At 43.7% G+C, this 20239-nt stretch overlaps 1 protein-coding gene across 7 annotated transcripts in view; it reads left to right on the forward strand.

Annotated features, from left to right (window-relative positions):
• The first annotated feature begins 230 nt into the window (after positions 1 to 230).
• The window catches only part of LOC306914832 (uncharacterized protein), a 77985-nt gene continuing 57976 nt past the window's right edge, over positions 231 to 20239 (forward strand). For 4 of the 7 annotated variants that reach the window (XM_079492031.1, XM_079492035.1, XM_079492033.1 and 1 more), the window contains exons 1-13: positions 231 to 566; positions 1321 to 1479; positions 1881 to 2065; positions 7508 to 8040; positions 8578 to 8734; positions 8943 to 9008; positions 9169 to 9785; positions 10174 to 10299; positions 10604 to 10801; positions 11619 to 11768; positions 13356 to 13616; positions 18432 to 18612; positions 19503 to 19669. In XM_079492031.1, coding sequence (XP_079348157.1) covers positions 1334 to 1479; positions 1881 to 2065; positions 7508 to 8040; positions 8578 to 8734; positions 8943 to 9008; positions 9169 to 9785; positions 10174 to 10299; positions 10604 to 10801; positions 11619 to 11768; positions 13356 to 13616; positions 18432 to 18612; positions 19503 to 19669 — 2787 coding nt within the window. In that variant the 5' untranslated portion in view covers positions 231 to 566; positions 1321 to 1333. Of the gene's footprint in view, positions 567 to 1320; positions 1480 to 1880; positions 2066 to 3587; positions 3608 to 3642; positions 3671 to 7507; positions 8041 to 8577; positions 8735 to 8942; positions 9009 to 9168; positions 9786 to 10173; positions 10300 to 10603; positions 10802 to 11618; positions 11769 to 13355; positions 13617 to 18431; positions 18613 to 19502; positions 19670 to 20239 lie in introns of those variants that run through there. The other 3 variants (XM_079492032.1, XM_079492037.1, XM_079492036.1) reach the window with 3 other exon arrangements.

A 20239-nucleotide genomic window follows, 5' to 3' on the forward strand; every position in this document is an offset into this window, starting at 1 on the left:
ATATTTTAGTGCCCCTGGTATACGAACGGGGTGAAAGGAAAACAGGTTCACCTGACCTTGTACGCCTATACGGCCTAGATAATGATGCACGGTGTGCATTTACACGCTGAAATCACATTAGCAAATTAAATATTTTATTATAAAAAAAATAAAAACATTTTAGGATTTATTTTATTTTATTATCCTATTTCTTCTTTTGGACATATGAGGTTTTATTTACACCCGTCCCGGCCGACAGCGTGCTTTTATTGCTCCTGAAAACGTCAGTCAGTCAGGGAGTGGGACGACGATGCTGCTGCGTGCGAGTTCCACCTTACGTGCCGTGACTGCAAGACACCCTGCAACAATGTCCAGATGACGAGATATCAAGAATAACTTGTTCACGCAGCAAGAATTTCCAAGTTAGTTGCTTTAAAAACCCACGATAGCGACTTTAATGCAACAGAACCGTGATATTATATTTGCTTTGCTAGCATAGCAACTTCTTTAGCCAATCATGTTTTTGTTAGCCCAGCATGGAAATCATCTCTAATTAATTCCATCTGCCTGCACGTTCATTCATCAGGGTAAGAAATAATGCAGGAACATTACAAACACTAAATTAATGCAATGCCTGCCATAGCTCCATAGTGGATGGGGAGTCGACATGCAAGCTTTGTTGAGAATAATCATAGAAAAAAAATATCTCCGAGTGTAAACAAAACAGCATTGTATTTGCCGCCATCAGTCAGTCTCCCCGACAACCTTTCCTTAATGCCGGAATTAGTTTTCCCTAAGCATGACCCTTGAGTTACAACATTACATAAGATTCCAACATGACGTTGAAGCAATTCCTTAAACTGCAGTTAAAGGGTATATACTATTTATTCTTGTCATTAATCTTCCACAACAGTGTCGATAAAAACAAAACAAAAAAAACACACAGAATAAGCAAAAAGCAAATACACAGTGATGCTGTACAGTACAATCATACAACAATAAGGATACACAAGGATAAACAATCAGTATTGATCACAAACATCACATGTCGACTCTCGAAACATCATTGAAAACCAACATGCATTATTCAGTACTATCGATCTGGTCCATAGCGTATTAGCGTTAGAGGAAGCTATATGGACCAGTTACCAGTACCATATCGGCAGAATGAATTGAAAATGGTGGGCCCTATTGTAAACAAGTGTAATGCTTTATGGTGTCAAGTGTCGACCAGACGTCCACTCACAGTTAACAGGTTTTGTATCGAGTTGTACTTGAAATGTACTGTAATTCTGCAAACTGTTAATAAATATATTACCATATATAAATTATATTTTGTAGTTTCTGACAGGTCATGGATCCTTATAGATCATGGGAGATGAATGTTATGAAGAAAGATCTTATCGAGCTGTGTATGGATCATCCCCCGGGTACTCCCGTACACCGGCTCCACATGCTCTACCAACATATCTATGGAAAACCCTTGGAAATACAAAAAAGGTAATGTCCAATTCTCAAACCTATGATTAATGTAAATTGAATTTAATGAGAAATTAGCTAATATCTATATTCTACCATATAAACTGTTTTACTTGAATGATTGCTTGGCTTGTCAAAGCGGCGGCTGTGGCTCAGGAGGTAGAGCAGGTCGTCCAATGATCCATGGGTCGGCAGTTCTACATGTCGAAGTGTCCTTGGGCAAGACACTGAACCCCAAATTGCTCCCGATGTGTTGGTTGGTACCTTGCATGGCTTCCGCCGCAATCGGTGTATGAATGTGTGGGTGAATGGGTGAATGTAATGCACAATCTATGTAAAGCGCCTTGGATAAAGGCACTATATAAATGCACCATTTACCATTTAAGTATTTTGATGTAGTGCCTCACATTTTTGACTTGTAGCGACCTGGAGACATTTCTGAGGAGTTTTCCCGAGCTACGGTTCTCCTCATCTGGAGAGCTTAGTGTTTGGCACAGCACTGGTCAAGTATCTCCAGCATCATCTACTTCATCCATATCATCAGCACCAGGAGGTCATCATGACCCAGCTGCTACGAAGACCTGCTCTGCCAAAAGAAGAAGTAAAGGTGAGCAGGGATGATGTGGTGTCATTGTTATTGGGGGGAGGGGGGGAGTTGCAGACCCACAGGAACGCACCCAGGGTGCCCGTCCGATTCCAGCGAGCCGCCCTGCGTTCGAAACGGTTGAGAAATGACAGAGTTACCGTGTGGGGGGTCCCTCTACTGTACCCTCTACACTCAGTACAGTAGAGTCTACTGGCACACCCGAAATCACCATATATACAGTTAATATGTGCGTGTGTGTTTGTGTATGTTAGGTTGCACACAGGTGGTGAAAAACAACCATGCTGTTTTCGTGCTCAGATGCAGCCACCCAGCCACCCACACACATAGCTCCGTAAGGGAGTGGCTGCACCACTCAAAAATCACACCTGTGTGAAGTGAAGGGCGCTCTTATCATCGTACATCATCCATTCATTGTTAACCCATTGACACCTATACGTTGTTCTACCTTTGATGCCGGCGTGCTCTCTGTGTCTCATCAGCTATTGCTATACATGTAGCAACATAACTATTAAAAATAGAATCTGAATTTGAAGGTTTTCAGAAACCTTAGGTCAGGCCCTAGAAGGCGTTCCCAGATGGGTTAATTGGAATTTAATCTTCGACAAAAATAGCCGATTTGCTCGTCTACATATGACATAAATTCTCCATTCATATTGTTTGTGTAAGATGAAAATCTACACTATAGCTAAATATAGGAGGGCCTAGCGCCCCTCAAAAACATAGTCCACACACAACCGCAATTTGCAACACTAGATCTGTTATAATGGGTTGAATCTAGAGTGCAACACCAGTCATTGACAGCCGATCGATTAGAAACAGAAAAGTCAGATCTGATTGTATTAAACCACCAGGTTAAATAAAGGCTGGGCATGTGTATGTTATAAATATAAATATATCGTATCAAAATATCATTCCTGCTCTTCTCTGTTCAGTACATTTATGATTGGAAAACGTTAGTATTTCCTGCCTCTATGGCATTGCAGTGATCTAGCATCAACAGAAGGTCACATGGTTTCCTAGACAACAACTCGAGTGAATCGGCTGATGAGATCAGGAAAGTGAAACTCATTACTAGTCCCCCTCTCCCCCTCTCGCTGTCCTGTTCTCACATCATCCCTCTGCTTCATTCTGTTTTCTTTTCCCTTGTATCAGAAACACTAAGCTCCCTTAAGTGTCTAGTGTTTATATTTCTGTCACAACACCACCCTGCACGGAGTATAGTCTACCTTTAGGCATTGTAAAACAATTAGCTAGAGAACTAAAGACTGAGAGGACTGTAAAATAATGCCATACTGTAAAATAAATCCTGTCTACTGATGGGATAAAGTAGACCTTTTAAGCCGTTACCATTACTTATAAGAGTGTGCACCCTAGCTGTGCTTAAAGCAAGGTCACAGAGAGAGAAAGATTTCTATATAGTGTCTGGAAAAGTAAAGACACGTCAGAGCTCTCCAGGACAGACGACACCTCTGGCCTGCGCTTCAAGGGGCCGCCCGACCAACGGACTGATATGATCGAATGATTTGATTCGTGATGTAACAGGTCGTATTTGCTTTAATATTCGTATCACATGGACCCATTCATTTTGGGATATGCATCCCGGCGGTAATCATTAAAATATGCCATTTCTTAAGATCCCATTGAGTTATGTTTACAGCCTGTTTATTGGACTTTATATAACCTTTGAACAATAACGACGCATTACTACACAGTACACAGTGTAGGCCAGATGACGAGGAGACAGACTGCATGCAAAAGACTCAGATGCAGCGTGTGCTTGCTGCTCTATAATAGTTTTGGTACATGGTGGCCGGGAACCCCTTTTGGTGTTAGCGTTACGTTATGCTTTACTATTGAAAAATAGCAGATCTACAAGCTCATAGCGCGCCACCGAGTGGCGCGCTACGAGCTTGTAGGTCTTCTATTTTTGAAAAATCGAAGAACGACTGACATAGAAACATAGCTTTTTCAGAAAATTGTCAGGATGTAGAAGGCATTTTTAGAATCTGATCTCAGGTCAAAATGGGTTAACCTGACTCCGTCAGATGGGGGGTGGTATTGATTCACAAGTTCACACAGTATGCTGTGAAACAACAAATGTGATTGTGGAGCAAGCAAGTGTCTTCCATCTGGCGGAGTCAGGTTAGGCCTCTCTCTCTCTCTCTGTCTCTCTGCCCACTGCTCTGCGGAGTCAGGTTAGGCCTCTCTCTCTCTGTCTCTCTCTCTGCCCACTGCTCTGCGGAGTCAGGTTAGGCCTCTCTCTGCCTCTCTCTGTCTCTCTGCCCACTGCTCTGCGGAGTCAGGTTAGGCCTCTCTCTCTCTCTGTCTCTCTGCCCACTGCTCTGCGGAGTCAGGTTAGGCCTCTCTCTCTCTCTGTCTCTCTGCCCACTGCTCTGCGGAGTCAGGTTAGGCCTCTCTCTGCCTCTCTCTCTCTCTCTGCCCACTGCTCTTGTTGCAGCCAGGTTTCTGTTTCCAGGAATAGGAGAGTGTGCCTGAATGAGCATACCAGCTTACTTTCAGTTTCCTTTCTCTATGGCTTCACTGGGATTGGCCCACACTGTAAAATGAAAACACTGGCCCATAAATAAAACAGGAAGGAAAGGAAGGGGGATTTAAAATCCACAACAGAGGAGGAAGGTTACTGTCTGATTCAGATACTGATGTTCGGCCACTTACAAACTGACTGACGGGTGAAACATTGGTAAGAGGCTATCTTTTTCTCCCCTTTTTACATTTCATCTATTTATTAGTGTGGTTCTGTACATGGAATTGTGTTTTTGTAATGGTTTTCTCGTGGAGCTAGTAGTTTTGTTACTGCTTTGCTGTGTCATTATGTTGTAATATTAAATAAAGGCAGACAAGGTTGTGGATACAAACAAATCTAACCATAAGCTCTGTGATCACATTGCATTGTGGGGCATTGTAAGCTTGTTGATTAGCTATCTTGACTAATAACATGCCTACAACAGGGACACCAGGTGGAAATTAAAAAATAAAAACACCTTAAATATTGTATTGTTTTCATAAATAGAGAATCTTTCACAATACTATCCTTAGGAAGTATTATGTTTTTTTTTATTAGCGTAAATGCATTCCATACATTCCATAGAGCTGCTGCTAGACCATATGGACAAATGACATCATCAACTTGTGACAGGAGCAGTTCCTATTGAGTGAAAGATTATTTATTTATGAAAGAAATAAAATATTTAAGGTGTTATTATTTTGATTTTGTTTGTTGTAGACTAGAGGTCAACCTGAGCATGGTTCGACAAGAAGTCCAGTATCCACCTGCACATGGTTGGTTGCAGGCCTAGGTCTCTGAGGGACAATTGTGTTGAAGGCGGCGCTGAAGTCCACAAACAGCATCCGCACACACCTGTTGTTGCTCCCTCTCTTGTCCAAGTGAGTGAGGGCGGTGTGGAGAGCCATGGCCACTGTGTCATCGGTAGATCTGTTTTTCCGGTATGCAAACTGGCATGGTGGATCCAGTGTAGCGGGCAGGACCGAGCAGATGTAATCTCTCACTAGTCTCTCAAAACACTTGCTGACAATAGGTGTTAAAGGGATAGTTCAGATTTTTTTTAACTTAAGCTGTATGAAATACATTGTATTCATTGTCTGAGTCCCGTGGTGGAAGTTCTGCTCTGGTTTTGGTGAAATATTAAGTAGTTCCGGTCATTTTGTGGGGGGCACTGGGGCCACGCATTAAAAGTAAATTCATTCACAAAACTAGCGTAATTTGTATTGTTGACTTATTTCTAAAATATTAGTGCAACCTTCGTTAATTTTTGACCCCTCTATCACACGGACTTATGTTTTTTGTGTCCATATCAGTACACCCAAAAAATTGTTCAAAGGGTCAAAGTTGAACGAAAGTTGCACTAATATTTTAGAAATAGGTCAACAATACAAATACACATTTTGTGGATTAATTTACTTTTAATGCGTGGCCCCAGACAGTGCCCCCCACAAAATGACCGGAACTACTTAATATTCACCAAAACCAGAGCAGAACTCCCACCACGGGACTCGGGCAATCAATTAATACAGTTTCAACCACTATATTAATGGCAAGTATTTCATACAACTTAAGTTAAAAAATTGTGAACTATCCCTTTTAAGGCAACAGGTCTCCAGTCATTGTAGCATGATGTATTCGTACACTGGGTACCGGTACAACGGTGGACCTTTTGAAGACAGCAGGAACCTTGGCGCGTGCGTGCGTCCCTTTATTAACTTGGGGCGTTTTTGCTTGAGAAAGAGAAACAGATTAGTTAGGATGAAAGGTGAAGAAACTTTATTTATTGCCACAGATAAAGGCAGAGTTCACAAACACACCCTGCCAAGGCAAGGGTGCATACATATTACACCCTAGTCATGAGGATCAGTGGTGTCATGCTCATAGCACGCAGTAGTATGCACGTTTTATAAAAATAAAACGTGCACGCGCAGGTACGGAACGGAACAGTGCAGGCGCGTGCACACTAAAACGCGTCCCCCATTCAAGAGAAGACTCACCTAACCTCGCATCACCAGACTTTCCAAGACGCACCAAGTACCCAGTGGTTACTTGCACAACAGGTTTACTGGCGGTGAGCGCACCTAGATTAACAACAATTGTACAACATTAGTACCCAAATCAAATGGCACTACTTTGCAGGTTTAACTGTTTACCTGAACGTTCATACATGCACGGTAAGCAACACAGCAGTATGACTCCAGACAGAAGGCTACTGCTTCTGTGGTCCTCTGCACGCAACAACAGTGCCTGATGCCTCCTCCTCCATCGAAGAGATTTGTCCAAAGCAAACTTTTTAGTTTCGCTACTGCAGCGCTGTAAAGAAGTCGTCTGATTATTTTAAGTCTACTTTAAACTTAACACTGCTATACTATCAGCTAGGCGTGTGCGTGTGTATGCGTGTAACTGCATTAAAATGCTGTGGTACTGGGGGGGGGGGGGGGAATCACCATTATGACACTGATGGGGATACAATACAATATTGTCAATATAATCGCGTTGGCATATTCCTTTCTACTATTAAAATAGAACTATGGTTGGTGGTGCGCTTCAGAGTAAGCCTGCCGGAAACCAATAGAAGATTTCTGGCAAGTCTGACTAAATAATCTATTTAAGCGGTTGTTTCACCACGCTCCAAAGTTGTTACTGCACGGGGAAAAAAATCAATCATCTGTAGCGCTCAGGAAATACCTTTACTTTTTGGATACGATACTGCAAAAAGTGTTTTCTACACTGCTCCAATAGTGGAGGGTGAGGTTCCGAACGGGGCTAATGTCAGTCTAGCAAGTATACGGTATTTTGCCTACTGAAAGGTCTAACAAGAATACATGATTTTTTCTCTTTGTTTCTCAATAAAGGCATTTTGCACACGTCTGGTTTGCATCATGTTTAATTGACTATATGCTCTATTTTTCTACTAGAATCGCCAAAGATGGTTCTGGAGAATGTAGTGAACATGCTCAAGCAGCACCCGGGGGGGATTCCTTTAAAGAAGATGGCTGAATCCTACAACAAGATGTACCACCACAACCTGTCTGTGTCCGCCCTGGGTTTCAAATCCATGCTCAGCCTGGTCACCTCCCAGGACGGGGAGCTGGTTGTGGAGGGGGAGCTGGTCTTCCACGTGGCCCACCGGCCTCGAGGCAGAGCTGGGGCAGAGGTCGGGACCACAAGCACTGCGCTGGCTTCTGGGATGAACTGTCCAGCAACACCGCAGAAGTCCATGTCAAAACCTAAACCACGGTCTCCTGCCCCTGGTGCCTCTCTCCCACAGTCAGCCACCGACTTGCACTATGGCCCTCCTCCTTCCACAACCATTTCCTTTGGTGGTCCTTTGGGTTCCGCGCCTGTCGCCTCTTCAACCAGCTGCTCGGCTCCCCTCATCTCAGTCCCCAACACGTCCAAGTCAAGTGGGAATCTGACGCAAGAACGATTATTACAAAGGGTCTTTGAGGTCAGTTAATATTTTTTTTTTAACTTTGTTTTTATTTCAATTTTTTATCCACCAAATAATGAATGAACAGAAATCAAATCAAATATAAATAAATGAAAACAAAAACAAAAAACAAAGACAACAAAAAAACAAAACTCAAAGATAAACAGAAAAACTGCTTGACATAAACTACAACAATTTTTCAAATTAAGTGCAAGGCAAGACAGGAAAGAGCAGGAGACATGACTCACAATATACAGCAGATATGACATTATTTTTACAGACAAAACAACCACTACACGACACTTTACAGGCCCAACAAGGCAACAACCTCTACACATACACCGAAACACCCAAATACAATATCACAGAAGTCCATCTACTGTAAGTATGAAACTTTCCATTTTTAATTGTAACCTTGCAGTCATTTCTTCCATTATATAAACCTTTGAGGTCAGTTAGAGTGGAGACTTTAGGGTGATTTCCTTTTCAAATGTTGAGAGGGTAGAGTGTTGGGTACAACCTGTACAAATGACTCTTTTAATCAATATGTTACAGGTGATAAAGGCATACTCCTATGCCAATGCCTCACTGGATCAGCTACAGAACTGCTATTTTCTGCACTTTGGCGAAAAACTTCCCCTGCAACAGTACATGTCTGTATATGAAAGCTGGGAGGCCACCAGGAAACAGACCACCACGCCTGCACCAAAAGGTTCCAATCAAATCATTTACATTTTTTTTATTCACGGAAGGGAATACAGTTTTAAATGTTAAATCTCTCGGAACAAAATTACAAAATAAATAATAGAATTGATGTGGTCATTAGGCATGACATATTGTGGACATTCTGCACCACTGACCATTCATATCAACATTTACCCAAACCGTATCTACATGATCTAAATTCTAACATTCCATAGAAATAACTGACCAAGCATCAGGACCAAATGTTGACCAAGTGATGGCTCCGCTAAAGCAACCTGGAGGTAGACACACACACACACACACACACACACACACACACACACACACACACACACACACACACACACACACACACACACAGTGAAAAACATGCATGCATTATTTTAAAAAGTTGCCATCACATCAACATGAAAATGTTATTTCTGTCTTTCTGCATATCAGCTACACCGAAAAAACTCGTGAAGGATGATCACCAGCTCGCTCCGTCCAGACGCACGACTGCCGGGAAGGCGAGCGACCCAGCGAGCTCCTTGATCAATCAATTGATCAATACGCCCGCTACCCCGCCCGTCCTCCAAGCGCCAGCGAGCACCTTGATCAATCAATGGAGCACCCGGCCTCCGTTGATCGCTACCCCGCCCGCTACCCTGCCCGTCCTCCAAGCGCCAGCGAGCACCTTGATCAATCAATGGAGCACCCGGCCTCCGTTGATCGCTACCCCGCCCGCCCTCCAAGCGCCAGTGTCTGTCACCGCCGTGTGTGACTCTGACTTCCCGGCCCTGTCCGAGCTCGACAAAGTGTCCAAAACCCAGCAGAAGAGGCTGTTGAGAGAAGAAGTCTATAGAAAAGCCAGCGTTCTTCCAAAGGAAGAATACAACGCCCAGCTGAGGGAGGTACACGGGGCTAACATGCGAGCGGCGGATGTACTGATGGCAGAAGAGGAGGACATGAAGAGCAGGAGGCAGAAGAGGGTCCTGGACCCAGACATGGTCAACAGTTTGATGCAGGATGTGATTCGAGACATTGCCACAGAGGGAGAGTTGGTCACCAAAGATAAGGTGAAGAAGAAAGTCCCAAACTAGCTTATTTTAGTCATTTCTTGAATGGCTCTCTCTCAAGGTGTAATGCCTGATTGATACTTGGTTAGCAGATCTACAAGCTCACAATGCGTGGTGCTGCGATGCGTTGTGAGCTTGTACAGTAGTACATGACACCGATGTGCAAGCAAGTATAAATATATTTTTCTTTAAGGATTTGTTTTTCGATAGTTTCAAGTGAATACTGACGGGGAAGCGGGAGGTAGAGACGGGGAGAGACATGCACCAAAGATCGTCATGAACAGGACTTTGTACACGCTGTCACGCCTGAGCCTATATGTGGCATGCCATAAATCATCTTTAAATAGACATTTGGTAGGATTCCTGACGTTTTCTTCCCTTTTCCCAGGTGATATTCAGGGTGTGCACGTTGATGCAGGTTCCTTCGTTGGAAGCGGGCAGAATCAAACCCTGGCAAATACCAGCTCTGAAGGACCTTCAGTATCTCATCAGAGAGATCCACATGTTTATAGAGGTTGAGACACACACACACACACACACACACGCACACACACAGTCACACACACACACACAGTCACACACAGTCACACACACGCACGCACGCACGCACGCACGCACGCACACAGTCACACACACACACAGTCGCACACAGTCACACACACACACACACACACACACACACACGCAATCAAGCGATTCAAGCATATCATATCATATGTTTGTTTGTACTCTAAAGTGGTGTTATTTGTGTATCAGGCTACAGAAGCGGCGGCGGCCATGTGCACCCTGTATGAGCTGTATTTGTGTTTGTGTATCAGGCTACAGAAGCGGCGGCGGCCATGTGCACCCTGTATGAGCTCGGCCAATCACTGGCTGCCCTGAAGGACAAGAACCGCTACGAGGAGCTCCACCTGGGGCCGCTCTGCAAACTGCCGCTCATCCACCGCATGTTCAAGATCGACAGCAACACCAAGGACGACGACATCCACCAGATCGAGACTGTGGACATCCTGAGGGTGAGATGACAGCCATGTCTGCTCAATTAAATATATTTAAATAATATATTTAAATTAGTGTTTTTTTTCTTCTTTCCAGGTGGGGTTTAGTACAGTAATGTTTTTCCATTGCTGTACTAAACCTTGCTGCAGCATGAAAGCATGAGTTAAAAAGATAGTATCCGCCACAAGCAAAAAGGTTCTGTATGTAGACTACATTTTGTTTCGGCTCAAGAGCAGACACCAAAGGCAAGTTCCAGGTAGCGTTGGGGTGGCACAAGCGGATCTGGAAGATATTTTTGGGGCTTTTTTGCCTTTATTGATAGCTGTACAGTAGGTAGACCAGAAACGGGGAGAGAGATGGGGGGTGGGGGGGGGGGAGACCCACAGCAAAGTTCGTCGGGATCGGGACTCGAACCCGCGACACGCTGTCATGCTGGATTACCAGCCAAGGTGCCTGGACCGCTAAGCCGGACCAGGCCCTCATGAACCATAACCATGTTTACAGTTTCTTAATCCATTCTGGGCGGGAACCCCTTTTGGTGTTAGCATTATGTTATGCTTTAGCTAAAATCGAAGAACGACTGACATAGAAACATAGCTTTTTCAGAAAACTGTCAGGATGTAGAAGACATTTTTAGAATCTGATCTCAGGTCAAAATGGGTTAATAGTCTGTAGTGTTACACATCATTGTTTTTGAGATTGGATGGAAACGGACTGAAGACATAATCAGAAGACATGTTTGTTGTAACTACAGACGTTTGTGATGCAATATACAGAATGAGTATGCGGCCACAGTTTGACTTGAATTTCTCTATTATGTTCTCTTTATTGTAGAACCTGCGCATGTTCAGGAGGACAGCGTCACAGAAGAACAAACCCAAGATAGACCTGGCAGACTTTATGAAGTACCTGGCGGATCACTACAACAGCGACTCTCCCTACGAGCTGGGCATCAGGATACACAGCATGGGGTTGCCTATAGCGGTGAGAGAATGTTATGTAGACAGATGCCAGTTTATAGTCTACATAGTAGTGCTGCCGGAATTGTCCAAAAATTACATTCGGATATTCGTTTTAAAAACCCACGTGGATTCGAGCAATTCGACCCATTCGGATTTTGATTTCGATTCGGGGCCATTCGGATTTTTTAATAATTAGATTTAGACCAATACAACCTGAGACATAACATTTAAGATCGCATTGCTGGCGCAACTCTCTCTCTCTCTCTCTCCGTGCATTGGCGCTGCTGAAAACCGAGTTGGAACACAACGCATGCATTCTCCCTTCTCCCGTAAAACTTCACCGACATTTTTCTTAAATGAGCAATCCTACAACACATAGCCTTATCAAAACGAGGCACGGAGGCAGTATTAAGTCACAGAACACTGCATTGCTGATGCTGCCGGACCGGTGCTGCAGTTCATCCTTACGCATTTTATTTATCTTTTTAAAATTTCCTGAAGGATAAAGTCACTTCATGATTGAAGATTGATGAGTGATAGATCCGTGTGTTGTCTAAATATACTCTCCTGTCCGTCCGAAACAACACCGAAGCAAAAATAAAAGTTTCGGTGTAGGCCAGGCCTGTCCCAGATTCTGATCACTAGGTACGCTGTTGACGGAAGATTTCACCCTTCTGAGCAGCGTACACTCACTGCGCAAATAACGTAAAAGGCCACCGCGGCCCCGCCCGCCCTGTGCCCACCGTTCTTTTCGCACCGTCGCAAATAACGTAGCACGCTCTTTGCCGACTTTGCGCAGGGCGGGCGGGGGCCTTTTGTAAATCGGGGAACCTACGCAGCCTGCGTAGTCTGCGTTTAGGAAGAGTCTGAGGCAGCTTATTTATTCTTCAATGTGTGGCGGTGTCGGCGTGTCGCGTGGAAAATGCAAATATAACTAATCTACAAGCTCACAACGCTTACCCACGGCACCGTCTCACGAAAACTTGCACAGTATTTTTTTTTTTTTAAATTCGAATCTTAATTTTATATATTCAGTTATTCATTTTTTTTTTTTATTCGAAAATTCGTTCGAATATGGAATATTCGTTGGCAGCTCTACTACATAGATTATAGAGGGTATGAACATGCATAAAGTGAATGGCAAAATCGAGTGGCAAAGTCAGTTTAATGTTGTTTAACGTCGTTTAATGCAATCAAATTGCATTAAACTTTTCTGTTTGGATGAATAGGCTGTCAAAGCCAGAAAGTAGTTTTTGCCATTCAGTAGGCGTTCCCGCATAACTTCTGGGTATGATGATGATGTCATACCCTCTATTGATTTTTCTTTCTTGATATTACACTGTTTAGACTGGGAATAGGTTCTTTCTTTGTTTACCTATGATCCCAGATCACTATTTCTGTGCATTTGATGTATTACCTTGTGTTTTCATTGCTTACTGTAAGTCTCTAGACTACTCTAGTCTGGATTAAGTGTGTCTGCTAAATGCCTAAATTGTATTGTAGGCAAACAACGACAAAAACACGAGATTAGTCACCATTATCGGCTACTATTGAGTGGCCATTTGACAGCCAAGTAAAATCAACACTCTTATTATTTTGTCCTCTCCAGTCCCTGATAAAGGTGACTCGTCAGGAGCACCTCTACCTGCAGCAGGCCCAGGAGGTCATCCAGAGAGAGCTGGAGGAAGAGGCTCTGGAGAGGATGAGGAAGATCAAGAGGAGCGTGATGGAGCCTGCACAAGGCCCCGTTATGTTCTCCTCGCTCGGTGGTGCCGAGCTCCGGAAGAAGTACGTTTCTATGACGGCGGCCGAGGCGGTGCTCGCGGTCTTTACGAATGCCGCAGAGGTCTTCAGCCCCAAGATGACCAAGGTAGGCGAATGGTATATTTGACTGGGTGATTGACCCAACTGAGAATGTGTTGATCGCTTCATCATTGTGCTTTTAGAATAGGACAAAGTGCTTTTAGAATAGAGGGTATGCGCATGCTTAAAGTGAATGGCACATCGAGTGGCAAATCGAGTTGCAAAGCAACATGCAAAGTGAGTTTAACATTGTTTAACATTGTTTAATGCAATCAGATATGACTTTTCTGTGTGGATGTATGGGCTGTCGAGGCCAGAATGTAGTTTTTTGCCAATCAGTAGGCATTCCTGCATAACTTCCTGGTTTGATGATGATGTCACGTGCATACCCTCTATAGGACAAACGAAACTCAAGGTTAGGAGGTCACTTGGAGCTCACACGTCTTCCTTTCTTGCCACGCATCTCCTTTTACCAGAATTAGTTGTAATTCCCCATCAGCAATTATAAATTCTCCTATAGAATATACTGACATGTCACATATCTGGTTGCATTTTATTGCCTGGAATATCATCAACTTGCTTGCTTCACTCTGGTTCTGGACATTTGCGTTAACTCGTCAGGGATTTGAGTGGCTATCGTGCCTGATATGACACCCTAGCACGGTGTCCTTTTATTTGCCTTTTATAAGACTGGGTGATGATTCCGCTAAGCCCCTCATCACGATGTGCTGCTGCCGGGGAGGCTGACTGTCGACTGTGAGCAGGGAATCATAGCGCGGCTTGCCTCCTCTCCACTCATTAACCCATTTTGACCTGAGATCAGATTCTAAAAATGTCTTCTACATCCTGACAGTTTTCTGAAAAAGCTATGTTTCTATGTCAGTCGTTCTTCGATTTTTCAAAAATAGCAGACCTACAAGCTCGTAGCGCGCCACTCGGTGGCGCGCTATGAGCTTGTAGATCTGCTATTTTTCAATAGCTAAAGCATAACATAATGCTAACACCAAAAGGGGTTCCCGCCCAAAATGGATTAACAGAAATGTCACCCCTTCAATCTGCTAATCCTTTAACGAGGGACCGTGGCATATTTTAGTTGTTTTAGTTTGGGGATGCTGGCCAGTTTTGTTAGCATTTGTGGGTAGCTAAGCTGCGCTGGCTTGGAGATGTGGAGAGCCTGACCCTGTGATGTTGACAGTCGGACGAATGTAAATGTTGTGGCGTTAAATAGTTCAGCTTTGTGCGACTGCAGGCTGTTCATTATCCATAACAAATTGCTATTTGCACAAAACCCAGTTTTAATCTGTCATGTAGACATTTCACATGGGAGCAAATCTCCCTAAAGCTAGAAACGAGACAGCCAAGACATTGTTCTGTTGGTCTGGGTGACACTTTAATAACCCACAGTATCAGAGGCCCGTGGGTCAAATCTTGAGTGAATTATTATTATTTATTTTTTTATATAATATTTATTTTATTTGGAAAAAGCGGTACAATAACAGCATTTCTATGCATACATAGGACACAAGTGCAGTTCCCAAGATTTTTATTTTCACCCCTCTTCCCTCCCTCCCCCCTCCAAGTGACTCCATCTCCAGTGTCTCTGTAACATCCTTGCTTTCTCCAGGACTACATATGGCATCAAGTCAACAGAGTTAATTATTTTCTAAAGAAAAAAAGCATCAGCATTTGTAGTGATTAGGTCATTGATTAATGATCTTGTTGATCACAAATCAAGTCCTCACTTGTCATTTGTAATGTACATGTTTTTGTTTGGGTAAACTTGCAGCAAGTACCTTTTTTTTTAGGTTCTTACTAATACTTAAATCGAGAACATGGAATGGCTTTAGTTGCAAGTAATGGTGTCAACTCAGGTCTCACACCTCATTGACTTGTATTTGCAGTGCATGTTTTGCAAGTCCTAAGTGCTAACAGGAGGTTGCTGCCAAAATGCTATTTCCTAAAAAGGGAGGAAAGTTATTAGTTGTCTAGGCTTTTTAAGACCCCATATATTACCTCTAGCAAGTTTGTGAACACTTACAGGTACAAGGTTTTGTTCATCACTCACTCTGTGTGATGAGTTTGATGAAAGTCATCAATCATTCTTCACATCATCCTGTACAAAGTGTACATGGAGTTCCACTTTGCAAAAGAGCCGTTTTCCTGTCCAGAAATGGCAGATTGAATAGTCCATGGTCACTCAATCAATCCGAATTCTCTTAGGTGGACATTTCCTTTATTTCAAGGACAGACTAAGGATTAAAACTCCAATGTCTGCCTCAGTCTACTCCCAGGACAGTCTAAAGGTGCGTTCAGACTTTAATTTAAATATTTGCCGCGATTCGTCCCGTTTGTGCAGTGCCAGGTCCGCAGGTCGCGCCGCGCCCGTTCGCAGCGCTCGCGCAACTTCTCGTCTTTGCATTGACTTTGTATGTAATCGCACCGCTCTAACCATCCAAGTCTGAACGTATCTTAATCCATTGAGACCTAGAACGCATCCATGTCACGTTAGCGTTTAACCACATTAACCATTAACCCATTTTGGGGCGGGAACCCCTTTTGGTGTTTTAAACATTGTTATAATTTAGCTATTGAAAAATAGCAGATCTACAAGCTCATAGCGCGCCACTCGCTATGAACTTGTAGGTCTGCTATTTTTTGAAAAATCGTTAAAATGTGCCTCAAATCTTTCCGAAAATTGTCATGATTTAGAAAACTTTTTTTTTTTAAATTTGACGTCAGGCCTGAATGGGTTAAGATGGATAGAACTAGAGATGCTCCGATAATCGGCCAGTGATCGTGATCTGGAGAAACTAAACTTTACACCATTTAAGTGGTATAAATATCAATCAGATTCAAGATTAAAAAATGTTTTTGCCATGTCAACAAGTTGATAGGAATTTGTCTTGGTTCATACTCAACATATACAGACAACCATAGATACAAAAACAAGAATGACAATACAATACAAAAACCAGCAGCATAGGGAATTACATTCAGTTTTTAAAAGTGCTATATGCATATTGCTACATACATACATCTATCAGCCCAACTGTGCCTAATGAGTCAAGTTCATATATAGTATAACATCATTTTGCATTTTTGTGACAGGCCTAAACATTCTCCCCTTCCTCCCCACACACAGGAACAGTTTTGACGTAGGTTTGACATATAATAATTTTGCAAATATAAAAATGTGCAACATTTCACGAGATCAGTATCTGTATCGGACCTATCGGTATCGGCTGATCTTTTTTTTTTATAATGTTTTATCCCACGATTTTTCACCCCTGTGTCAATTATCTAATGTGATCCTGGGCTCTACACACCCTCCGCCAACCTAGTCCCCATATATGGAGGACATGGGGAGAGCAACGGACTTGAACTCATGCTTCCTTCATGCCTGAGTGTCCAAGTTGCTCCTTTACACCTGACAGGGGGGAGTTTCCCTGGTTGGACGTAGCGCGTGGAAGGAGCACGTTATTCCAACCAGTTCCTTTCCCCTCCATCAGGCACCCCGGCTGGCCAGGGGGAGACAGTTTAGAGACCAGGATATCGGCTGATCATGAGAAAAACAATCGGTGATCGGTATCGGTCCCAAAAAACCTGATCGGAGCATCCCTAGCTAGAACCCCAATGTCTATTTCAGTCTGCACACACTGTACTTCCTGTGTCCTGTTACTGTAAAGACTTGAGCATCACACACACCGGATAGACTGCAATGTTGTCTGATGATGAAGGCCACAAGCCTGAAGAAGGCCGAAACGTTGCTATGACTCTTTAAAATAAAGTTCTTGAACCAGCAAGTGGCGGTGTGCGCGTCTCTCCTCCTTCCTCATAACGAAGGCCACAAGCTAAAACCCGTTGGTCTAACAATAACCCATTTAGGCCTGACGTCGAAATAAAAAAAAAACGTTCGCTCTGAAAGAATATATATTCAAAGATTTGTGCCGCATTTTTACAATTTTTGAGTGGGAACAGCAATGTCTGTGACGTTAACCCATGTTTGTGACTATGTTTGTGTGTGACTCATGTGTGACTCATGAGTACCAGTAGGGGCGCTGTGGTGCCAGAAACAGAAACAGAGAGAGAGAGATAGTGCTGCACTGTTGCCTGCTAATGAGAGAGAGAGAGAGAGGGGGGGGAGGGGAGTTGCACCACTCAGTTCACACAGGTGTGATTTTTCAAAAATAGCAGACCTACAAGCTCGTAGCGCGCCACTCGGTGGCGTGCTATGAGCTTGTAGATCTGCTATTTTTCAATAGCTAAAGTATAACATAATGCTTAGTTAAAACACCAAAAGGGGTTCCCGCCCAGAATGGGATAAAGTTGTTCTATATATTTCAAGTGTTAGTGGAGTTCTGACCTAGTTCTAGAGTACTGTGGACATTTCTGCCTTCTCCATGCACCTTGGAAGTATGTGAAGTTGTGCCAGAAAGTCCCACTCTGGAAAATGGGTCCCTTGACTAAGACACAGTGCAGTCATATACACTGGTGTCACCGTCACGCTGACTACATTACTGGCCTTCACTTGGACAGTGGACTGCATTCATATTCATAAATCTATACCTAATAGCTTCTGTTAATAGCTGCTCATACATCATGCAAGACCCCAAGTCTGCTTTGACGTTGGTTGTTAGTAGCTTACACAGATTTTAAATAAGGTACCATCTATTTACTTACTTATTTTCCATTCATGAATCTTCAATGTATCTGTATTTGTCCTGTGTTTCATACTACGGGGCTGCTATGACAATTGCATTTTCCTTGTGTGATCAATAAAGGCTGTGATCAATAACTACTTATTGTGTTTGTGTGTGCCTGTGAGTACTACCTTGGCTGATACAGAGTTTTATTTTTGTATTATTTTTTTTTTAAATAACAGCGCGTCATGGATTTCCTGCTGCTCGTATCAAGTGACCGCCTGTCGACAACTCTTTTCCAACTGGCTATCTGTGGCGGGTCGCTGGCGACTCCGCAGGACCTGGTGGCCAAAGAGAAGCCATCCAAGAAAACGGAACAAAACGACACGGAGGACAAATCCACTGCTGCACCCCCGAGTGAAGGTATCCCAAACACAACACAGACAAGATCATAGAAATAAACAAAATGTGTAAAACAGACAAATTCATTCAACGCCGTTGTGTCTATGGAAGAGGAAGTGTTCAATCTGGGCGTCTGTCATGGGATGTCATTTCAGATTCAGATTCAGATACCTTTATTTGCCATTTGTGTATACACACATAGGAATTTGCTTTGACATAACATGAGTGCATTCAATTCTTTTTTCACAAATACCAACAGACATAAGACAACACCGTGCAAGGAAATAAATATAAAGTGCAGGGTTATACAGTAGTTCATAGTGCATCAAATGTTGCCGGTGATTAAAGTGCCGGTGTCACTAGGAGGCAGGGGTGGAAGGGAAGCCAGAGTCATTGAGCAGCCTGGCAGCTGAGGGGAAAAACTTTGTCTGTGGCGGGCTTTCGTAGCCTTCAGCAGCCGCAGTCTTCTCCCAGAGGGGAGCAGGGTGAGGAGGCCGTGGCCAGGCTGCGATAGGATGATGCATTAGTCATGTATCCATAGCAATAAGAATCATCAGATGCCCCAGCAGAGTAGGAGGTTGTGAAGACCTTTTCTTTCACCTTTATTTATTCATGAAGGTCAATTGAGAGCCAGCTCTCTTTTCCAATGACGCCCTGATTACAGTAAACATGGCATAACGCAAATAAATTACAAGCTAATAGACATTTCAAAGAGTACAGCCAGTCTTTTAAAGCGATCATGCAGGTGAAATCAAGTTGTCCTGTTTTAAAACCTGATTGTAGACAGTTCCACATGTGAGGGGCATAAGGCAGTTCAGAACTAAAACATCCGTTTATCTGTTGTGTTGTTTATTGGCAGGAAGGGGGCGTTATTTAATGGAATGACTGGCTTTCCCTCCTCTGTCCCTCAGCCACTGTCAAGCAGTACCTTAAGGACAGCCTGTCCAGTCACAGCTCAGCCGTCACCCTGGCCCACATTTCATCGCTGGAGAAGAAGTTGATTAAACACTTCCAGGTCAAAGAGTTCCTGTCTCTGGAGAAGGGCACCTTCCTGGAGTTCTTGGTAAAACACATTCAGGTAGGATCTCCCAAACCACAAAAAAACGATAAAAACGTTTAACTTGGGGGCACGGTGGCACAGTTGGTAGTGCTGTCGCCTCACAGCTAGAAGGTCCTGGGTTCGATTCCCGCTCGGGGCGCTGTGGGTGCTGGCGGCGTGTTTCCTCCTCCGCGTCATCAGTGCCCATACCCGAGGTTGGCGAAAGGGCCTTTCTGTGCGGAGTTTGCATGTTCTCCCCGTGTCCCCTAAAGTAGGTACCCTCACAAAAACATGCAGTAATCCTGGTCTCTTAACAAACTGCCACCCCCTGGCCAGCCGGGGCGCCTGATGGAGGGGAAAGGAACTGGTTGGAATAACGTGTTCCTTCCACACGCTACGTCCAACCAGGGAAACTCCCCCCTGTCAGGTGTAAAGGAGCAACTTGGACACTCAGGCAGGAAGGAAGCATGAGTTCAAGTCCGTTGCTCTCCCCATGTCCCCCATATATGGGGACTAGGTTGGCGGAGGCCGGAGGGTGTGTAGAGAGCCCAGGATCACATTAGATAATTGGCACAGGGGTGAAAAAATGGGTTACAAAATCGAGGGATA

This window comes from Electrona antarctica (assembly GCF_951216825.1).
Source record: "Electrona antarctica genome assembly, chromosome: 22".
Classification (NCBI taxonomy): Eukaryota; Metazoa; Chordata; class Actinopteri; order Myctophiformes; family Myctophidae; genus Electrona; species Electrona antarctica.